Below are 23076 nucleotides of genomic sequence, written 5' to 3'. Positions count from 1 at the left end.
TGGGAATTGTCCCTTGAGTGGGTCATTGACCTACCTATGTGCATCATCACATGAGTCAAGATGTGAAAAAAGGCATGGGTTGTTACCACCAGAGGTTTCGGGTGAAACTGATATGAGGCCTTGCCCCGCACTATCATGTGAACAATTGAGGGCTTTTCTCAGCAGTGCATCCACAGAGCAAATTTTGTGTAATTTCTTTTCGTTAATAGCTGTGTGTGTATTGATACTAAAATATTGATTCTTCTGATGCCAGATAGTTGTGTTCTAGATTCAGTTCTCATATTGATATTTTGTGCAAAGTTACTGTAACCCAGATCCCATGTAGCTATTGTGAAGCTAGTGTATAGTACAATGAGACTGGGCCTGGGTTTGTTGTACTACTATATGCATACCAATAAACTCTAATTAGATTAATAAGGACCACTATAACTGTATCTTGCACAAAATTTGTCCTTGATCAGGTATTTATTTAGGAAAGGTGAAGATAAAATAAAATTAAGATAAATAAAACAATAGCAATATGTGCATTTGTGCATGTGGCACACTGTGTTGCACTCTTGGTGTAAACCAGTGTGGCATTACTACAATATTTTGACAGATCTGAACAGGAAGTCTGTCACTTTGTATCATCTACACCAGAGGGAATCAAACTCATTTACCGTTATATGCCACACACAGCCTACTTTGATCTTGAGTGGGCTGTGTGTGAAACTGAAACTCCCCCTTTGTGTCTGTGTAAAGAAGTCACATGTTTAACAGTTGTTTTGCATTATAAAGAAAGAAATCTGTCAGCATGACATTTTGGACTTATTGTAAGAAATAAATGGGTAAAATTAAAGAAAAAGTTCTGGCAGCTCATTGCCCAGACTTTGTGACTACTTCGTGTAGTATGAATGGTCCCAAGAGAGGTTTTTTTTTTTAATCAGTAAAGCTGTAAAACTAATACAAATACAGTTAAAAGTCCAAAATGTCTGCTTATAGTTGTTTGTGGTGAGCAGCAGATCAAACAAGTTAAGAATTATAATTATAAATGGTTTCAAGTGAACATTCAGGCCTGTGAGAGTCATTTAAAAACTCAGACTCTGAGCCATTACTCTGTGCTAGATGCATACATTTCTGCTTCTCAGCATTTTAAGACACTTTGTAGAAGTTTATTTTATCAGTTAAGGTTCTTGTGTTTATGTTACTGTTCAGTCTCTATTGGACTGTTTTCGGGTTAAAAGAATATTCTAAGGATAGGTTCTCTGATGTTAGGTTGTTTAGTTCCTTGCTGTTAGTGATTATGTGTTCCCTCCCTCAGTGTTTTATCTCTGCTTGTCATCCCCTGTGTTACCTCTGCTTTCAGTCCCCTTAAGTTTCCAGGTTTGCTAGTTCTAATTTCTTGTTTCTAGTTTCATGTTTGTATTATTTTATTCCCAGTTTTCCCAATTTAGGTTTTGGGTTAGTTTTCACTATTCCACATGTTTGTAACTTTGTTCAGCCGTCAATAAAGGCTCGCCTTTTGTTATTATCCTCCTTTGGCTCCATTTGCCTGCATCTGGGTCCACTCCTCACTCTCTCTGGAAATCGTGACACAGATGCCCATTTTACGTTTTTGCACGTTTTTTTTTTTTTACTTTTTCTGACACGCTAGCATTTAATCCAGCTCCTTCTCTCTCTTTCTATGTGGCCTGTACCACTACACTTCCTGTGGAACATTTGCCCCATTCCTTCTTTTACATTATTGGCTCGCATGGTGTGCCCACCCATGCCTGTATGGATTCTCAATGGGTCTGAAGCCTGAACAGAGGCTCCCACAAACTAACGAGCCATTAATAACTGACTCATGAAACAATCGCACGGGCCAGATAGAATTGAATTGGGCTTTAAGTCTGATGCCCCCGATATACATAGTATCTTAACTGTCCACAGACTTTATTTTGAACTCTGCATGTTTGTTTATCACATATCCTAGCTATGAACTTAAGAAATATTTCATCAGGATATTCACTTTTCATTTGATGTTTTCTCATTCTTTGTTTAATGTGGTTAGATCAGTTGTGTTGATTGTTAAACATGATTATTTTGGTGGTACTTGAATAAAAATTTAAATAACATTTGGTGTCATTTTGTTAAAAAAAAACAACTTTGTATTAAATGATGTCTTATAAAGAATGAATCTCTTAAAAAACAATTGAAGGTTTCTTCAAGCCACATCAGCATCAAGTAGTAACAAGAGAAAAGCAATCTATATATGAAACAAGAAAATGGTTTCTGGTTTTCAGGTTGTAGTTCATGAAGGGTAAAGTTCACATGTGAGGGTTTGTCTTCAGTTGTGCTTTACTTCTGGGTTTTCCTGCAGTTACTTTCACTCTCAGGCAAGTTTATCAGAGTGCACAAAGCTACACATCACCACACTCCACTACATTCAGTCTACTTCACCTCTCGTTAGTCACACTCTACAAAGTCAAAATGGGAAAAATTAATTCGCCGCTAAAGCGTGTTTTTATTGGCTTCAACTCATTTTTTGCGGTAAGTGGAAACTTTGGTGTTTCTGATTTTATTTCAGTGTGTGTTGTTTTTCTTACTTTTGGGGGGGGGGGGGGGGTGAAAGAAAAAAAGATGGAAAAAAGATTTTCAGCTTTTACTCGCTTTGGTATGCTTAAAGAGGAACACCCCCCGCCCCCGAAATAAACCAAACAAAAAACAGACAGGCCAAGGTCACTTCAAAGAAAAGAAAACAGCATTTTTTTTTCTATACTTGATGTAAATAAAAAAAAAATCTTCATAAAGTGCAAATAGATTTTAAATGTATAAATAACACCCCGATCAAATTAAAAAAAAAAAGTAATATAATAATGTAGTAATGTAATAACCAAAAGGCAATGGAGGTTGAAGCATTAAATGAGGTGTTTGATTAGCTTTTAATATATATTTCTCCAGTCAGGCAAAAAATCTTAATAAAAAAGTATGCAATCAAATCAATGACTATAGAAAATACATCTTTCATACAATAACTTAATTGAAAAGCTGATCTCAACCCCGAGGAATAAAAAGAAAAATCATGTGCTTTCTTAACTGATGGTATGACACGTAACTTAAAAAGTTATGAGCATTAGAATATGTATGTTAAACTTTTTTTTTTTCATACAAAATGTAAAGTTCAGTATGAAAATCAAATTTGATAGTTACCATTTTATTAATTTATAGTTTGAAAGATAAGCAAACGAGTTCATCACATATTCTAACATACTGTGATTCTGTTTCTTCAGATCCTGGGATGTACACTTATTCCCTTGGTAGTAAAGCGTACTGCCAACAGCACACAGGTAAGAAACAACAACATGTCCTTTGAATCCACCTGTACCAATTTAGACACAAGCTAGAGATTATTTGAATATATTAAAAAAAACAAGAACTGAAAAAGCCAAAAAATAGTTAATATATGATGGTGTCACGATCTGACTTGAGGTGAAGAGTGTGGACTCAAGAGCAGGCACTTACTGAGCGTGAGCTTTATTTACAGTGGGAGGCAAGACACACAAAAAAGCAGAGAATGCTAGAGACTAAGATAAACCTAAACTGGGAAAGCTAACCAGAAACATGGAACTTGAGACACAGAACCAGGAAAAGGGGAAAAAACCTTGAAACACAGAGGAACCAGCAGCAGGAGAAACACAGATGAAACAGGATGACAAGCAGACGAATCAACAACAAACAAAGGTAGACACATGGCTTAAATACACAGGCAGGACAACAAGAGGATGGGGAATGGGTGGGAACACAGCTGGGACAAATCAGACATAACGACCCATATTTGACACACAGACGTGGAAACATGACAGACCTTGGAACAGAGGGAACAGGAAGCACAGAGATAAAAGTAACTACACGTAGAACACAGGGAAAAAATAAAGACAGAAAACTAAGACTAAGCATAGAACACACAGAGAACAGAAACCTAGAAACCAGGAACTATAAATATAATACAAACAGAAAACCATAGTTCAAAGAGTATAACTTAAGCCAAAAACACAAGCACTGGGTCACCAAACCCAGTGACGTGACAGATATAATACAATCATTTCTGAAAAAAATATTTTACACAATCTGAACTGAGCATTTAATCAAAATCAAAACACAAACTACGCTTTAAATCAGAGAGATTATATACTTTATTACTGTCCTGGGTCTTCAAATCAGCCTTTTGAGTTTTTGTTTTTGCCTCCTGATTCTTTATTTTTGACTTAAGAAATTATTTATGTTCAATTTTTGTATTATTTCATTTTATGTATTTGATTTTCCAGTGCCCCGGAGTCTGACTTACTACCTTTATTATTTTAATTCCATTTCATGTCCAGTCAGTCCAAGCCTAATCTTTAAATTCAGTGTGTCATTACGTATAGATGCTAAAAATGACAGCCTCAACGCAGCATTTAATCTGTTATTGAGGAGCATTTTTTTGAAATTGCTCCTCAGTTTGTAGACACAGTTTTAGCAGATTGGTGCACGTCTGCTCTTTATAGTACTTTTTAGATTTCTCAACTTCTTTGAGAGATGTCTCTTGAAATTATACATTTTTCCAGTTTAATATGCTTTCTGTATTTTATAGTGAATAAGATTTGGGTTTACTAGGTCAGAAAATCATTTCATTCTATTTTTATTTAAGTTTTAGGAAGTTTCCCACCTTTTTGGAACTGGGGTTGGAGAAATGTTTATAAGCTCAGTTTTTTTGGGTGATGAACGATGGTTAGCAACGGCTACCATTCTTTACTTACTGCACACCGTAAGAGAAATGAAAGACTATAAAGCACATAGTTTATACTCATCAGAGGCTTGAACAATTTCTGTTTGACTGTACATTTGTCTTTGGTGAAATGCGTACATGAAAGACAGATTAGGAGTGTAAACTTTAAAACATAATAAGACTTTTAAGCCAACGTTTTCTTTAGTAAAGTAATGTAAAAAAAAAATATTAGGGGGCAGTTGGATGTTTTTTTGATTAAAAATTGCAGACATGCACAAATATTGCTCACATCATTGTCAGTGTCATGTATGACAGACTGCTTCTGAGGTCATCCATCAGTGTTTAAAGCTTGTACTTAGTGGAGAGCAATCTTTGCTCTTTGGCTGATAAACGCTGTGAACGTGTGCACACTTTAGCTAAATGTTAAAACAGCTCGTAGGCATTGTTATCATTCCAGGGGTTTCACTCATTGCTAAAGTGCAGTTACCACAGCGGCTGAGGACCAAATATGCAAATACTTGCTCAAGTGTGTATATTCTCCTCGTGTCTGTGCGGGGTCTCTACTCCCACAGTCCAAAGACATGCAGTTAGTGGGGTTAGGTTACTTGGTGATTTTAAATTATGATTGTGAGCAGGAATACTTGCCTTTCTCTCTGTGTTAGCCCAGGTACAGGCTGGCGACCTGTCCAGGATGTACATAGGAGGTGGCTGGAATAGGCTCCAGGAGTTGGACAAGAGGTAGAAGAGGAATGGATGAATGATAAAGTCGTGATGTCATGATGACTTGTTGTTGAAACTATATTGCGTTGTTGTTATAGTGTAAAAGAGTTCAGTAGTGCTCTGAAACAAATGCCCTGAAATGCATTCATGAGCACTGAGGACGATTTAGTCATGAACCATGTCTTATGTCATAATGGGGTGATGTTTTGGCTCATTTCAGCTAATTAAATATGCGTTCCGTTTCTATTGGACTCCAGTACCTACCACCTCAAATATTTTAAACAATTTTAAATGTAACTTAACCTACAAACCTGTTTTCTTGGGCAATTGTCTTTGGTGTTTGTACTGTTCTCTCTGTTGAAGTCCCTGAGCATGAACATAGATAAACAACCAGCCAAACTCCTTTTCAAGAGCCAGGAAGGTGAGCATACTTGCTCCTTCAATGACTTCGAACATAGCAATCCTGTTGACCTGACATCATTGAACTGGAGTGAAAAACACATAAAACAAAACTCTTAATGGATTGTCATATAATCAGCAGGTAACTATAGTTAGGCAGTAACGTAGGAGACTACAAAATAAGTATCTTGTAGATATACATCTGAATAATAATACAACAAAAAATAAGCAGGTGAGCATACATTTGTATCATTAGCTCAGAAGCTACAAACTACAACTACTGTACTTCAAAGAAGGTAGAAAATAATGTCACAAAACACCATTGCTTTCTGAAGGACTCCTCTGAAGGATTATTTTGGATTCAACACAACAGATTTCAAAGGTGTAGCCATGCTTTTTCCAATGTTCTCTGCACTTCCTGCTTCCTGTCTATGCACATATCAAAATAAAAGCTTCACAGTTTTCTGATGTATAACAATAGAAATACAATATTCAGGGCTACTTATTTGTCCCATTAGCATATAAACACTCAAGACAGAACAATGTTGTTCATTCCAAGAAATGATGCTTTGTTAATTTTTGTTTGTGTTGTTTCCCTATTTTCCCGGAGGACATGTCAAATATGGTTATGCCAGGTCTGGGCTGGATATTTCTGTTTGCCATTGTCGCCCTAGGTGTCTCCATCCTGGGAATATATGCTGCATGTTCTGAGAAAGTCCTCATGCTCACAATAGTAAGTACAAGAGTCCACATTAAACAAGATAACAAAGAAAGTGATACCTGTTTATCTTTTTGTTGTTAATTTTACAACGAACAAAACTAGAACAAAATGATGATGTGGTAATGTTCTAAGTATTGTTCCATGTACAGTTCGCAGGCCTCATGGGGATTGGAATGATCATCATGATGATCTTTGGCATCATTGCAGCTGTTGAAAGAAACCAGGTCAGAAAAAATTTGATGCTGCCAGTCTTACACAAGTGCATTATTATAAAACAAACAACAAGCACACTCCTGGTCATGTTTTCTCACTCTGTCAGCTTTTCCAATGGAAACTGCTGTTTGGTTTCTGGGTCAGATTGAGGTCTCACGTTTGAATAGTCAAGTCTGTCCATACTTAGCAGTAGCACTGGAAGGCCCCAGAGATGCACATTGCTATCCAGCTTGGTATAAAATTTCAAATTTGAGTTAGATAATATTTTCACTGTTGCAGTCAAAGAAATGTTTGATTGCATCTAATACTGATATTCACTATTTTCTGGATTTAATTGTTTTGCAGTGATAATGATTTTCAGAATCAGAATCAGAATCAGAATGGGTTTATTGCCAGATGTTGAGGTTTACAACATTAGGAATTTGCTGCGGTGCTTCAGTGCAAACAATAAGAATTAAAGTGCTATGTAGAAAGAAAGATATGTGCATGAGATATACATTAGATATATACATGAGAATAAGAATTAAGAGTGCTACGTAGAAGGATATATACATGAGTGCAGGTGGTGATCAGTGCCAGACATGAAATGATGCAGTGACACAGCGTAGGGTCATGTGTGAGTGGCGGGGACAGTCATGTGGTTATTGTTCATGTGTCCAACAGCAGAGGGGAAGAAACTGTTCTTGTGGCGAGAGGTTCTGGTGCGAATGGACCGGAGCCTCCTGCCTGAGGGGAGCAGGTCAAACAGACTGTGTCCAGGGTGGGAAGGGTCAGCTGAGATCCGGGCTGCACGCCGCAATGTCCTGGAGGTGTACAGGTCCTGCAGAGATGGGAGTCTGCAGCCAATCACCTTCTCAGCAGAGCGCACAACACGCTGCAGTCTCTGTTTGTCCCTGACAGTGGCTCCAGCGTACCACACGGTGATGGAGGAGGTGAGGATGGACTCGATGATTGCGGTATAGAATTGCATCATCGTCCGTGTTGGCAGGTTGAATTTCTTCAGCTGCCTCAGGAAGTACATCCTCTGCTGGGCTTTCTTGATGACGGAGGTGATGGTGGGCTCCCACTTCAGGTCCTGGGTGATGGTGGTACCCAGGAAGCGGAATGAGTCCACAGAGGTGATGGGGGTGTCAGTCAGGATGATGGGGGGGAGTGGGGCTGTGTGCTTCCTGAAGTCCACAATAATCTCCACTGTCTTCTGGGCATTCAGCACCAGGTTGTTGTGGCTGCACCAGGACACCAGACGTTCAACCTCCCTCCTGTAGGCAGACTCGTCCCCGTCCGAGATGAGTCCAATAACGGTGGTGTCATCTGCAAACTTGATTAGCTTGACAGACTGGTGGGTGGAGGTGCAGCAGTTGGTGTACAGGGAGAAGAGCAGAGGAGAAAGAACACAGCCCTGAGGGGAGCCGGTGCTGATGGTCCGGGAGTCCGAGACATTCTTCCCCAGCCTCACGTGCTGCTTCCTGTCCGTCAGGAAGTCAGTGATCCACCGGCAGATGGGATCAGGCACATTCATCTGGGAAAGCTTGCCTCGGAGATGGTCTGGAAGGATGGTGTTGAAGGCAGAGCTGAAGTCCACAAACAGGATCCTGGCGTAGGTTCCTGGGGAGTCCAGATGCTGCAGGATGAAGTGTAGGGCCATGTTGATGGCGTCGTCTACAGACCTGTTGGCTCTATATGCAAACTGCAGGGGGTCCAGGAGGGGGGCCGTGAGGGTCTTGAGATGGGAGAGAACTAGGCGCTCAAATGACTTCATGACCACAGATGTCAGAGCCACGGGTCTGTAGTCATTTAGTCCAGTGATCCTAGGTTTCTTGGGGACAGGGATTATGGTAGAGGACTTGAAGCAGGCAGGCACATGACATGCCTGCAGTGAGGAGTTGAAGATGCCAGAAAACACTGGGGCCAGCTCGTTTGCACAGTGTCTGAGGGTGGCAGGAGACACGCCGTCTGGGCCGGGAGCTTTCCGAGCATTCAGATTCTTAAACTGCTTCCTCCCATCTGCTTCATGAATATGAAGAGTTGTGGTCGGAGGAGGTGGTGTGAAATCCTCTTTTGTGTGGGGTGAGGGGGCGGGTGTTGTAGGTGAACAGTTTGAAGGTGGTGATGGCTCTATGGAGGGGGGAGAGGTGGGGGAATGAGTGTCCAAAGTGTCTCTATTGTTGGGGTCGTTGGAGGTGTGAAGGCTGCCTGATGGCTCGTCAAAACGACAGTAGAAGTCGTTAAGGGTGTTGGCCAAGAGCAAGTCGTCAGTGGAGTGGGGGGTTTTAGGCTTGTAGTTTGTTTTATAATCATCATGGTGATAAAAACACAGTAGTGTAGAATTTTGTTGATTATTTTCATTTATGAATGTCCCTCCCTCATTTGCTGACAGTTCAAATGCTGCAGAATAGTGAGTGCTAAGGACTGGCACGACCAAAACCCTGACTCCTGTGAATGCAGGTCTTCAAGAGGATATGAATGCACATCAAAACCTCAGGTTGGTTTTATAAAATTGAACTGGAATGTCAAATATTCCTTGTAGTTAAAGTCACTTAGAATATCCACCTGGCTGGTCCTTAGCTGGTCTTCGACCATATGGATATCTGTTATCTGTGATGTAAACTATGCAACCACGAGTAGTAATGCCACTAAACAGCATTTAGTATTTCATTAAAAATGATGGCAATGTCTTTTGAATCCATCAGGGGCAATAATGTGGAGGCACATTCATTTAAAGCTTGTCACACTGTATACCTATACTTTTTACATTTTTTCAGAGATTCTATAATTATATCATAATCATAATAAGCAAGATAGAAGACTGTGGTTTTTATTTACTTATGTTTCTGAGCATGAAAGCCCAAAATAAACCTATCATTGTAATCACATAAACATCCTGTAAGTAAACGAATCAGTGAAAATGTTGCGCTTCCAGCTGATTTCAAACTGAAGCGATATAACCTGTTCCCGACAGTTTGAACTTTTATTCTCTCACCTGCAGAATTGCTGATATTTAAGAGTTTGTGAATAAAGATTAGATAGTATAACACAATTCAAACAGTCTAGGTACAGTCTCAGTCTACGTACAAATTTGATATGAGGTCATCAATTATGGTTTAGGTATGTAATTTTACATATTATAATCATATATGTAAAATTGTTTGCAGTCAACATGAAAAAGGAATAAATTTGTCTATGATTATATTACTGATGTTCATCAGGAAAACAAAGACTGTCCCTGGAAATCTGGACTAAATAATTATTTAAACCTTTAATTACTTATTCAATGATGTATTTATTGAATTCATTTTGGCACCCATGGCTTTCTATAAAAATAGAGCTTGGGGGCCAATATTTGGTATTACCTTTACTTTTTAACACAGCCTGAACTTGTGAAAAGCTTTCAGATTTTGACTGTTATTGGTTCCAGTCAAGATGATCCCACACTGCTTCAAAATATTGGAGTCTGGGCTCAAGGGAGGGCACTCCATGAATAATTATGTTTCATGTATATTTTTTGTGTGTTTGGGATCACTCTCAAGCTGAAAAATGAAGTTGTTGCCTATAATACAATTTACACAGTCCTGAGCAAAGGTTTAAGACCACTTAAAAATGCCAAAAATCTTATTTTGCATGGTTGGATCTTAACAAGGTTCCAAGTAGAACTTTAACATGCAACAAGAAATGGGAGTGAAACAAAACATTTTTGAGCCTGCAGTTTATTGAAAACAATGCTTAAAATAAAACAGGCTGTTTTACAGCTGATCAAAACTTTAGGACCACAAAGCCTTTCCATGATGTGAGTGGGAACATTCCTCCAATTTCACTGCAGGTGTAAACTTTGCATGTGACAAATAAAAGGCTTGATTGATTGGTCTACTGTCTGGAACTGTTGTCCATTTTTGTAAACTTCCCTTGCCATCCATCCGCAAAGGTTCTCAATTGGATTTAGATCAGGAGGAGCATAAGGATGGCCAAAAAGAGTGATATTATTCCCTTGGAAGAAGTCCCTTGTCCTTTTGGCAAATGCCAAAAGGTGGTTCAGGGGGTTGGGAAGCTCATCTTGTAACCGGAAGGTTGCCGGTTCGTTCCCCGGCTCTGTCTGTCTTGGTCGTTGTGTCCTTGGGCAAGACACTTCACCTACCGGTGATGGCCAGAGGAGCCGAAGCCTCGCTTCTGTCAGTCTGCTACAGCTGTAGTTTGCCTCCACCAGTATGTGAGAGTGAATGAATAGTGGAATTGTAAAGTGCTTTGAGGGTCTCGGAAAGCGCTACATAAATGCAATCCATTATTATATACTGTAATGTTGTCCTGTTGAAAAACCCAATTGGGGATGCTCTCTGCAACATCTGGACATAACCAGCGGCGTTCGATGCCCCTCCACTTCCTGAAGCTGCAAGGTTCCACTAAAGGAAAAAGCACCTCAGACCATTATGGTGTCCCCTCCACTGTGCCGCCATACTTCTCATCAGAGAATAAAACTTTCTTCCACCTTTCAATCTCCCATGTTTGGTGCTGTCTTGCAAAGTCCAAACAGTTAGTTCTGTGGCATTCGAGGAGAAGAAGCTATTAAAGATGCTTATCGTTTTTGAAGCCCCTCAGTCTCAGATGCCGTCTGATGGTTACTGGTGCTGACTGCACCAGTTGGCACCGGTATCGGTCATAATTTGGGTCGAGGATTGTCCAGTGTTTTGACAGACAACCAATTGGATCCTCAGTACTCAGCTTAGTGCTGGTGAAATTTTTTTGGGTCTTCCACTTGACTTTTTTTGTTTTGTCTCACTCTCATTTCTATATGTTGCATGTTGAAGCACTACTTGGAACCTTGTTAAGACCCAACAGTGCAGTTAAACTTTTGGACTGTATAAATGTATGATGTTACATTCATAATTAACTTCATAATTTCATAAATTTGGAATAGATTCCTAACATAATTGGCTGAAAAGCAGGCCCAAACGATGGCAGAGTTTTCCATGTGTTTTACAGATGGCTGGAGAAAATGTAGACACCCATCGCTCTCTTCTCACCCCTCATACAAATTAATGACATTTTGAGCAAAAATTAGTGTCCATTAGGGCACTCCACAAACCAGTTGTTAGGTTCATTTAAGTGGCTTAACAAACAAACAAAACAACATGCCTCTTCTGGCACAAGGACTGAACAGAAAACTGCAGTCACAGCTTATGGCAATCTGCACTCATTTAAAAAACAAACAAACAAAAAACACCCACACTGGCGTAACTTTAACCAACTATTTATGGCGCTATATATTGTGCATAAATTACGTAGGTTAGCGTCTTTTACATCTTTGCATGTGATACCATACAACATAGTGACACACTAATAGGATTGTCTTCTAGTATATTACTTTTCAGGCTTATGTTTCAAGGCATGTCTTTTCTAAAAGTGTAAGGAGTAGAAAGTACAGATATTTGCTTTAAAATGTAGGGAGTAAAAGTAAAACGTCAGAAACATAAATAATCAAGTCAACTTCCTGAATATTCTACTTAAGTACAGCAACAAAATATTTGTACTCCGTTACTTCCCAGGTCTACATTTGACCTATTATTAGATGAAATTGGTGTTGCTGTTTGCTTGTCAGTTATATACCAAATAATGACCATTTTCCCTCCACTTTATCAGTCCTGTAGGGAGTTCGTCCAAACCGAGATCACTATGGGCTTCTGCTTTGGATTTGCTGTCATAGCAGTGAGTGCCACTGTTGTTTTCCTTTGTAACTAGTGCTTTTTATGAAGATTTCTATATTTAATAAAATAATATTTAGTAATATTTCACTGTATCTGCTTGTTCACCATTATCTATTAATAATACAGATATAAGTGTTTGCTGAGAATGCCTTTGCATGTTGATCCATATCCTAAAAATAAATACATGTGATAAAAGAGAAACTACACTGAGCTAGCGAAAATGAACAACTTTAAAACTGATCCTCCTGTTAATAGTCTTCCCAACTTCTTTTTATTTTTGGCTTTCTCTTTCCTGTTCAATAAATAATAAAGATCAAATAAACTACGACAATGAAGTGGACCAATATAGCAAAAGTCGTAATGATTGACTTGGTAAAAGAAAAAAAAAAGTCTGTTGGGCATTTTTCTTGGCCTTCAGACAATAATTCTGATTGCTACAGTTTCGGAAAGGAGAAGCAACCCCCCCTCCCCTCCACTGTGATGCTTTGAACTGTGAATGTTGCTTGAATGTATAAACCTTACTTCTGTTTAAACCAAGTTGATATAGGAAGCATATCCTCCACAACTAGTAACAAGCTTCATTGGAAAGCTAGTCATTGTAATGTTGAAGGAGTCGCAGTTACAGCATTCTCTTCCTCTCACCACCACCATTATTGAGCGGCAACTTTTTTTCTTTTTTTTTAAATTTAACTGCCTCTTTTGTGAACTAACCACCTGTTCATCTGCCTGTCTTTATAGCTGCTGGGCCTGCTCATTACCTGCTTCATGATTTATCAGGTCAAACATAATGACACATTGTCGTGAGGAGCTACTGAAGTGAAGCCACACACTCTGACTTTAACCTTTGCACTGAGTTAGGCTGTCACAAATTGACTCAGAGGTCAGGATATGATGGTGATTTTTTAAATTGTCCTTTATGAAAAAAAAGTAATATTTGCTTTTATAGAGTGGGAGAAGCAGGAGATATATGGCTGGGGGACTTTTTTCTTGCAGCTTTTTTATGTACAACATAAATAGCAAAACATTTTTTCAAAAGCCTAATATCTCTTTTATGTTATTTGATGTTATGTTGTATTGTAGTAATCCTGTGCAGAAACATTTGAAAAAATATACTGAAATCTTTTTTAATTTGTGGAGACTGAAGTTGTTGAGGATAGTAGATTTTACTGAAAAGAAAGAAAGAAAGAAAGAAAGAAAGAAAGAAAGAAAGAAAGAAAGAAAGAAAGAAAGAAGAAAACAACTAAGGTCAAAACTTGAATTTAATTCCAGAAACATCCAGTTAAATATCTGGATGGTGTCAAACTGGAAGAAAATAACAGTTTTGTCAAGTACGAAATTAAAGCATTTTCAGTGTGCTATAGCAAAGAATAACCATAGGCTCATGGACATGATTCACGCACCACATGACATTAAGTATTCTCTTACTTTAAATCTTATTGGAGGTAAATTTCTAGCAGTATGGTAGTATATGAAACAAAAAAAGTCTTAGTTACAAGCTAGCTAACTTCTTTATTAACTGTCAATTTTATTGTTTATTTAATAATCTTAATTTTTATTATGTTCAAATTAAAGCCAAAACCTCCTCATCTCAAAGTAATCAAGTCCTTTAACCTTTAACCTGACACCTGCCTGTGCTTGTAAAGTCATGTAAAACAATGAATGCATTTTTAAAAAAATATCTTGTTGTTTTTTGTGTGCAGGAAGCACATCAGTCATAGTTTCGCTCGAAAAGTCTTTCTGTGGTTGTTCTGTGTTGTAAAAGCAAAACAAAATAAAGCAATGTCCAGTTAAGGTGCATTTGCGTAAACTGAGTATTTGTCAGGGCTCCTGGGTCATTGTTTTGAGTTATTTTGTTCTTTGCTCTTGCTTTCAGAGATTACCTACCCATTTTTCAGTTCATGTAATTATGTCTTGGGATTATTATATGCTGGAGCTTTAGGTTTTTGATGTTGATTCAGCTTTCAACTTAGTGGTTTTGGATTTGGTTACCTTCCCTGTGTCTTGTCTAGTCTCCGTCTCTGTTGTCACTTCCTTTAAAAAATTGTTTTTGTCTTTATCTCATGTGCATTATGTTCAGTTTTGCTTCCTCAGATCTCTTTAGTATATTCTTTTTAGCTGTGTTCCCATGTGTCCTTTTTCTGCCTTACTATCTCATGTGCCTTTATGTCCTCCATTTACCTCCTCACATTGTTGTCAAACCTCCACACATTGCTGTGTTCCTTGGTGTATGATGACTAGTTAATTCCTGGCTTCAGCATTACCTGAATTTTGTATTGTAATGCAGCGGTCCCCAACCCCCCAGTACCGTCTGGTACCGGGCAGCGAGAGTTGATGCTCGGGTGTGAAATTTATGGCTTCCAGGGTTTGTATTGGTTTTTATTGTTAACTTGTGTGCTATGAGCGAATCTTCTTTTTTGGTACTGGTTTTATTTTGTTGTTTTTATCCACGACACCTTAAAGGCCGGTATGTGAAAATATTGCCAGACATAAACTGGTCCGTGGTGCAAAAAAGGTTGGGGACTGCTGTTGTAATCATCTGGCACTGGGAGTTTCGTTCAAAGAAACGCAGTCTGCAGATAGCACAGTTGAGCATAGCAAAGCAGTTACACCTCATCATATTGACACACACATTTCGTCACCTAAGAAATAAAATGTTATACAAAACTCTACAGTGAAATCCTAAACACCTAAATCTAAATGTGAGAAGAAAATAGAATATTTTCCATTACATTTGATTTCTGTAAAATCTGTACTTACGTTGTTCACCCTTGTAACTTCTTGCAGGGATTCCCTTCTTGTTACATACTTTAAGCAAGCTGGTGCTAATGGGGTCTTGTCCAGGATATCTAAACCCACTTGTAAGATTAGAATTTGAGTCAGTGTTGATGGTCAACTTGTGGTTTGCTAAATCCTTAACTGCGTTAAATTGCTTTTTGAGTACAGTTGAAAGTACTTCTGGTACATTGTGACTAATATATTTGATTGTTCTGCTCAAAATGTTGTTTTCTTTTAAGTGATTATTGTTGTTATTTTCAGTTGATTTTAGAAGAGAACAGTATTAGTCCCCATTGTGTTTAGCATTCAAATCTGTGTAATTAAAATTTGATGTTCCTTTTGGGTAAGTACTGAAACATTTCAGTTTTAATGAGCCATGCATCCCTTTGGTAGGTTTAAGTGGTTGATTTCAACAGGAGGCGGCGACCTAAAAGGATAAATCTGCCTGATGACGTGGATATTAGTTACTTATTTATACCAGTTATATATTTAGCAAAAGCTTGTAGCAAACACCAGTTTGGCCATCCCATCACTGCTGTATGCAATAGAATGTAGTTATTAAATTTTAAGTAATTTTAAGTTTAATTCGATTTTAATTTATAAAGCGTCAAATCATAACAGCAGTAGCCTCAAGGTGTTTTGTATTGTAAGACAGAGATTGTAAAATAAATTATTAATAATTCATCATTAGTCTTTGTCAGGAATAAACCTTTATCCTAAATTTGTGAAGTTATGATTCAATGAAATGTTATGGAAAGTGATCACATGCTATCTGTTTTGGTGTGTGGTTCCTCCCATATTGGTGTGTGGGTATGTGTGTTTTTTTGTCTCCTCCCTCCAGGCTTTGTGTCTGGGTGTGTTCGGGTAATAGCTGGCGAAACAGCCATTACTGTTGATTGAGTGATTCAAACAAGCTCCTGAAGTCTGGATTGAATGATTGATAGACAGCACTCTTTTAAGCTCCAGCTGAAAGCCGTCTGCTGCTTCCTTTATCTCCTCTACACCAGGGGTCTCAAACTCCAGTCCTCGACGGCAGGTGTTGACAGCCGGTGAAACTTTTTCATGTGTCCCTGTTGTAACACACATGAATACAATTAGGAGGTCATTAGCAAGATTCTATAGAACTTGACTGCAATTCAGTCATTTGATTCATGTTACAGTAGCTCATGAGTGAATGAATGTGGTGCAATAAAAGTACTTTTGGAAGTAAACACTTAAATTTACTTGAGTAGGGTTAGGGGTTGCCACTTCAGCATGATTATTATCATTTATCAAAGTCCCTCCCTCATATGTTAACAGTTCAAACGCTGTGGAATGGTGAGTGCTAAGGATGGGGGTGACCAAATTCCCAACTCCTGAGAATGCAGGAGGGGCAATAATGTGGAGCCACATGCATTTAAGCTTGTCACATTGTATACCTATACTTTCTACATTTGTTCAGATATTCTATAATTATATCAGAATCGTAATAAGCAAAATAGAAATGCCACATAGAGTATGGCATTTCTCATACTGTCTGCTCCAAATGCAACAACCATTAGTTAGTTGGTTCTGGGAAAGCTCTGCTGCTTGTATCTACAATCTTGTTCATTCAGTCACTACCCAAAGCTTGTGACCCTAGGTAAAGGTAGGGACATAGATCGACTGGTACATCGAAAATCTGATCTCTGACCCAAAGGAGCAGTGTACAATCCTTTCATCCACTGGGAAAACCTCCAATGTAAAGGTAGCAAGACAGTCAAGATAATCACCCCAGCTTGTTGCCTCTCATCAAGGGGATTTTTCAGACTGGGTCATAGTCCAGCCCTTGAATGAAGGGCAACAATCTTTCACTCAGGCTCAAGGGTCGACAACCTTCAGCATCGTGCATGCATGGTGTGTAATGCGAGCTGGATAATACATATACAGGATGGTGCATGTCAGTTCAGTGCTGAGTTATGTTATAGTAGTTATATAGTAGTAGTTAGTGTAGAGGGATGTGGTGGTCTGGTTTCTATGATCAAGGACAAAAAAACCCAGTTGAACATACCCTTATATTAACCGTTAATATAACTGGCCTCCAATTCCTCCACTACAAACCTGCTAAGGAACTACGTCAATCTAATACCACCCCTTAAGAGCATTAGCATTTAGTATAACACTTCTCAATTGGGCCACAAGATGGCACTCCAACACAAGGGATGAAAATATTTATAGTAAGGCTGTTGGTAAGTAGTACACGGTACAGTGTTCAAAGTCAGTGAACTAGTAAAAAAAAAAAAAGGGAGGTGTATCTATCAGTCAGCTTAGAGCAAGACTTCTGGTCTCACAGGAGTGCACAGACACACACTATCTTTCTTGGCTGCTGCCTCAAAGAATATCATGGGTTGTTGGTCTTGTGTGCTGCTCAACACTCAATATTTATAATTTAATGTTACTTGTACTTACCTAGGCTGTGGTTTCCTTAATGCGTTGTTGTCTTTATGCTTGTTTTCTTCTCTTTTTTCCCCCAGCAGGTGATCTAGCACAGTGGTTCTCAAACTTTTCACAATGAGTCTGACCTCTTAAAATATATGGCTCTTAAAGTACCACCCTTATGACTGACATTAAAGGACAGTAGCAGTAACATGGTATATTATTTAATATTTAAATATTGAATCATACTTTTCTTTTTAAAAATAAATATCTAATATCTTTGACCATGTCCACTGCGACGCTTTGAACAGTGAATCTTGCATGCGTGTATAAACCTTACCAACTTGAAACAGGTAGCATATCCTCCACCACATAACTCGTAACAAGCTTCAGAGTAAAATCTAATCATTGCAGTGTTGAAGCAGTAGTTACATCACTCTCCTTCTCACCACCAGCATTATAGAGCTGCACATAATCTAATTGCCTCTTTAGTGAACTAACCACCTGTTCATCTACCTGTCTTTATAGGGCTTTGGAGCGTGATGTCACGGGGGGTGGGCGTGGAAAGGATTTTGGCCCGATCCGCCATTTTGGGGGTCTAGCGCAAGTGAAAAGGGAGCGAAGTCACACACAACAGCCATGGTTCGTATTTGCTGTGTGGTCGGCTGCAATGTTCGATCACACGACCGGCAAGAGAATAAGGTTGAAAATGGTTTATCTTTTCATTCTTTCCCAACCTGGAAGCAACATGAGCAGCTCGTGTATTGATGTTACCAAACGAAGGCGTCTAGCCTGGATAGCAGCTGTGAGACGAGCTGACGTGCAGTTCTCTTCCATCTCCAAATATCTGTTGGTGCTCCAGACATTTTCATTCCGGTAAGTTCTAAATATGTTCATATCACTCTTTATAGCCTATTAGTTTTATTTTCGATGCGCTCTGAGCTCATAGCAAATTAGAACAAACATCCTACTGAGTGATTTTGCAGAACTACCTTCTATCTATAGAGATGCTAATTATTTGGCATTATTGCAGCAAACCAGCCTATGAAATGGATGAAACATCGTGACTGGGTTCCAGCGCTACACAAGGGACCTGCTGCAAACATACCACCATGCCAATCAGATTACTTCTTCCATGTGAGGGTGAAGAGTTGACCCTTCTGGATAAGATGGTGAAGGTTTGGTGAACAGTGTGGTAGTAAAACCAGGGAAAAATGAAACCTGCTCCTGTTAAATATTCTTAAGTCTTGTGCTGTTAAAATTGCTGTATTTTTTCAAAAGATACAGTAAATAAAGTAATGTTAGTAGTGGGTGATGTCATGTAAACACTCATGATTTTGTGTAAACATTTTGTCATTTGTAAACTATAAATGACATGGATTCTACATTGTAACTGATGTGATGTTCTATAAGGTGGTTTCAATAAAAAAAAGAGGCAAAAATTAGTTTGTTTCTTTATTCAACTTTTGAACAGTGGTACTCAGTCAGTATATATTCAGTAAATGCAAATTATTTACACGGCAGTGCACTACAGGCATAAATGTAGACCCCTAGATAAAACATTATGGGTCATTCCCACAATCCACAGCTTTACTGTGTTCCAGCAAAGTATCCAATAGCAGTGACAACTCCTCCAAAGTAGCAGGTGGGATTTTTCTGTTTTGAGGACGGCTCCTTTTACCTGTCACTACAGATGGTCTGTTTAGGTTTTGATCAAGAGCCTTTTTTTGGGCAGCTGAAGAGGAGAAGTCTATCTTATGGCCAACCTCTGGCTGTATCTTGGTCATATTACCCAGCAAAACCCAGTATGCAGGTTCATCTGTAACAGTCCTTGTGCCACGGATCAACACTGTTGCTTCTACATTAAACAGAAGAGCAGCGACATGGCTGCAGGTCTCTGCGACTCCGGCCTTACAGGTGCAGTGGGCAGCTTCAACCTTCCCTGTGATGCTCACGGTGACCCATGGCTGCAATGCTGGTTCATTCAGTCTTTGAGAGTGCAGGACCTGAAACACACACAGACATAGTTCTTGTCTTTAAATGAACTTTGAGCCAAGGCCGACGTAAATGTGTTTTATCTACTTTATCATAAATGTAACAAAGTGTTTAGAAAGTTAGCACATACATGTAATTTTTCATTTCTTTATGTGTCCATCTATAGAACGCTGCATGTTATAGTGTAAATCTGCCTGCAGAAAATGAACCTAAAGTATGTACCGGTAATGCAAGGATGTCATCACTTTAGAGATGGAGAAAGCATAAAGTGACAATTATGAATCCCTTAATATGATAAGGAGATTCTGCAGGTCATTGATCAATATATAAAATTAAAATAAATTGTATTTTTAGTGACACAAGATACAAACATGGAAGCAAGATGTTTAATTAGGATTATTTATAATAAATATGAATAAATTAGTGCAATTTCTTTAACCATAAAGAATAACAATCCTTCAGGAGAATGTCACATCAATGCACTGAACTCGCTATGTTATCCACCTAACAGCCTCCACATGTTCTCACTGTAATTTCCCCTCATGAATGAATTTATGCTGCACTAATCTGAATGTTTGCAAGGAAATCAAACACATTTCACTCGCAGTACTCGAGCTGACTTACCTTTGCTTGAATGACGACTTGTACGCGCTGATTCCACAGATAAGGTACGAAAATATGTCAGGATACGTCAATAGCGGTTGGTCTTCAGGGTTTCTACTCCACGGCCGTATTTCATACTGGTCCACATTTCCAATGCACGCTATTTTCTGCAAGTACCGCTGCTTCGCCTCTGAATGAAATCGGTCTCTATACAGTTCATTCTCTTTTGAGCTGCTTTTAAGCATCTTTCTTTTAGTCGTCGTTCCAACACAGTGTGTTTGGTTTGATTCGTAGACCCCGAAAATGGCGCTGCGCTCCCATAATGCATTGCGGCGTGACGTCAACTCCAAAGCCCTATAGCTGCAGGGCCTGCTCATCACCATCTTCCTGATTTATCAGGTGAAACAGAATGACACCGATGGATCCATTGCCATGTGGAGCTACTGAAGCGAAGCACCACACACTTATGTCTTCTTATGTTCTAATAATTTTTTCAAAAGCCTCATATCTCTTTTATGTTATTTGATGTTATGTAGCAGGGCCGTGCAGAGAGGTTTAAAGGGGCGGGTGCTCAAAGTTAAAAAGGGGCACATTGAGCCAGGCTGAATAACAACAACACACATTCATCAAGAATCTAATATGGGCAACAAGGCAAAGCAAATGTCGCCGATGTTTTACCTGATGGGTACATGGTAAATGGCCTGCATTTGTATAGCGCTTTTCTAGTCCTTACGGACCCCAAAGCGCTTTACACTACATTCAGTCATTCACCCATTCACACACAGACAATAGCAAGCTACATTGTAGCCACAGCCACCCTGGGGCGCACTGACAGAGGCGAGGCTGCCGGACACTGGCGCCACCAGGCCCTCTGACCACCACCAGTAGGCAAACATGGGGTTAGTATCTTGCCCAAGGATATTTGGCATGCAGCCAGGAGGCAGCCTGGGATCGAACCACCGACCTTCTGATGAGTGGCTGACCTGCTCTGCCACCTGAGCTACAGTCACAGTACAATGTTGCTGTTGAGGGGTTTCTGCTGCTCCTGCTGCTGATAGTGCTGGAGGGCAGGGCTGTGCTGATCTGAGACTGTAGACATTAAAAAGTCCATAGGAGAGATGGTAGCTGATTAAACAAGTATCATGAGATAATAACAAAATGCAAAGATTGGTGACAGCGCTTGGAACCATAAGGACACAAAAAACTGTGAGAAATAATTTAGGCTCTGCCTGTGAATCACTCTTTGCTTCTCTTCTTCCTTCTATCCCATCATTTCATATATCACTCTCCACTTGCTGTCCATCTGAGAACAAGGCACAACTTGCTATTGCAATAAACTATAATTTAATTATCCACACCTAACAACTCTTGCACTTAATCTAAATGATGACAGAAAAATGTTATAGCACTGCCTTTAGTAGCCTCACACAGCTCCTACCGTTTCCTCCTCATGTCCTTACCAGGCATGTCTGGACAATGTTATATCATGAGTAATATTTTTTTTAAAAATCCATCTAAATAAAACACACACATGCACACACACACAATGACATTTTAGACCTTCTTCAGAATACTGTATAGACTATGGGCATCACTGTGCTGATCCAGAATCCTTACATATTTATTACTAGAGCTACAATAATAAAGCAATGAGGAGGGGGAAGTAATAAATATGAAATAATGTATTTATGATGATTCCATTTGTTTTACTATCCACTCTTATTACATTTTTAAACTGTAGAGATGCAATCATTTTACTGCTGTAAAATTCAAATTTAGTCTTATTTAAAATATAAATCTAATATAATCTGCTTCTTAATGTATGTTTTTTAAAATACAGCGTGTTTTTTAAAATATTATAATAATGCATAATTATGTGGACATGCATATTAGATCGTTTTTTAGTGAAATATAATCCCTCCAGAAAGGCAGGAAAAGCCCTGTAACTTACTTTAAAAAGAAATATGTTCCCTAAAACGGTGACAGAGCTACAGACCCATGACAGCCTTACACAGGTAGCCAGCAGCTATGACCAGCACTACTTGTGCAGTTAATACAAGGACAGGTAATGTTTGTCGCGCTGTTGCACACACAGCACGCTCGTTTGTTTCAGTTCGTCAGTTGCAACAAGACAGCTTACCAACGTGTACATAATAAGCTAATACTCCTGGGTGCTATACACTACAGTGTACGCTGTACACCTACTTACTGGTTTTGTCGCATCAGTCTGTGTCTCTGAGTTAACTTGTGTTTCTCCTACAGCTCCGGACCGCAACAAATGCGCGTGCTCTTTGTGAGCTCGTTCCCAGCTCGTAACCAGCGCGTTCTGCCGTCAAGGGCGATCATTGGTTAAATGTGATCATGTGACTGATGCAAGCCAGATCCTTTTATTTAGCAAAACTGTGATTAATAGTTAAATATTATTGTTGAGGGGCACAGACAGGACTCTGCACGCACACACACATTAAAAAAATAATAATAATAATTTTCTTTTTAAAAAGTTGCCTCAACAAAAGGGCACTTTGGGCACCCATCAGGAAAGGGGCGGGTGCTAAAGCCCCTCTAGCGCCCCCCCCCCCTGCACGTGCCTGTTATGTAGTATTGTAGTAATCTTATGCAGAAACATAGAAAATATACTGAAACTCCAAATCATTTTTAATTTGTGGAAACTGAAGTTTTAGAGGATAGTAGATTTTACTGATTGAAGTCAAAAAAAGAAAGCAGAAAAGTAAAAACTTTAACTAAATTTTATTTTAGAAGCATTCAGTTAATGGTCTGGTTGATGTCAAACTGAACCCCCCCCCTAAACAAATATGATATGCGGTTTTGTCCTCTAA

At 39.1% G+C, this 23076-nt stretch overlaps 1 protein-coding gene across 6 annotated transcripts; it reads left to right on the top strand.

Moving 5' to 3' along the window:
- Window positions 1–2367: 2367 nt before the first annotated feature.
- Window positions 2368–19073, top strand: LOC145421575 (uncharacterized). 6 transcript variants are annotated; one of them, XR_013902961.1, is made up of 9 exons: window positions 2368–2511; window positions 3252–3308; window positions 6456–6578; window positions 6716–6790; window positions 9157–9261; window positions 12408–12473; window positions 18170–18283; window positions 18386–18517; window positions 18675–19073. XR_013902961.1 is itself a non-coding variant. In XM_080292055.1 (7 exons), exons 1-7 carry the CDS (start codon window positions 2452–2454, stop codon window positions 13274–13276), a joined length of 552 nt encoding a protein of 183 aa, XP_080148181.1. In that variant the 5' UTR covers window positions 2368–2451; the 3' UTR covers window positions 13277–13717. The 6 variants fall into 6 exon arrangements, 1 of the variants encoding a protein (XP_080148181.1); XR_013902963.1 differs by lacking the exon at window positions 12408–12473; XR_013902960.1 differs by having other exon boundaries at window positions 18170–18517.
- The last annotated feature ends 4003 nt before the right edge of the window (window positions 19074–23076 follow it).

Source organism: Astatotilapia calliptera, chromosome 17, assembly GCF_964374335.1.
Source record: "Astatotilapia calliptera chromosome 17, fAstCal68.1, whole genome shotgun sequence".
Classification (NCBI taxonomy): Eukaryota; Metazoa; Chordata; class Actinopteri; order Cichliformes; family Cichlidae; genus Astatotilapia; species Astatotilapia calliptera.
Note: the sequence above shows the minus strand (reverse complement) of the source record. Positions and strands in the feature narration are given on the sequence as shown.

Bases quoted from the DNA above. Each gene is read 5' to 3' on its own strand.
- LOC145421575 (XM_080292055.1), top strand. From the start codon at position 2,452: ATGGGAAAAATTAATTCGCCGCTAAAGCGTGTTTTTATTGGCTTCAAC. The intron at 6,579-6,715 runs GTAAGTACAAGA...TTCCATGTACAG, and splicing joins AAGTCCTCATGCTCACAATA to TTCGCAGGCCTCATGGGGAT. The intron at 6,791-9,156 runs GTCAGAAAAAAT...ATTTGCTGACAG, and splicing joins CAGCTGTTGAAAGAAACCAG to TTCAAATGCTGCAGAATAGT.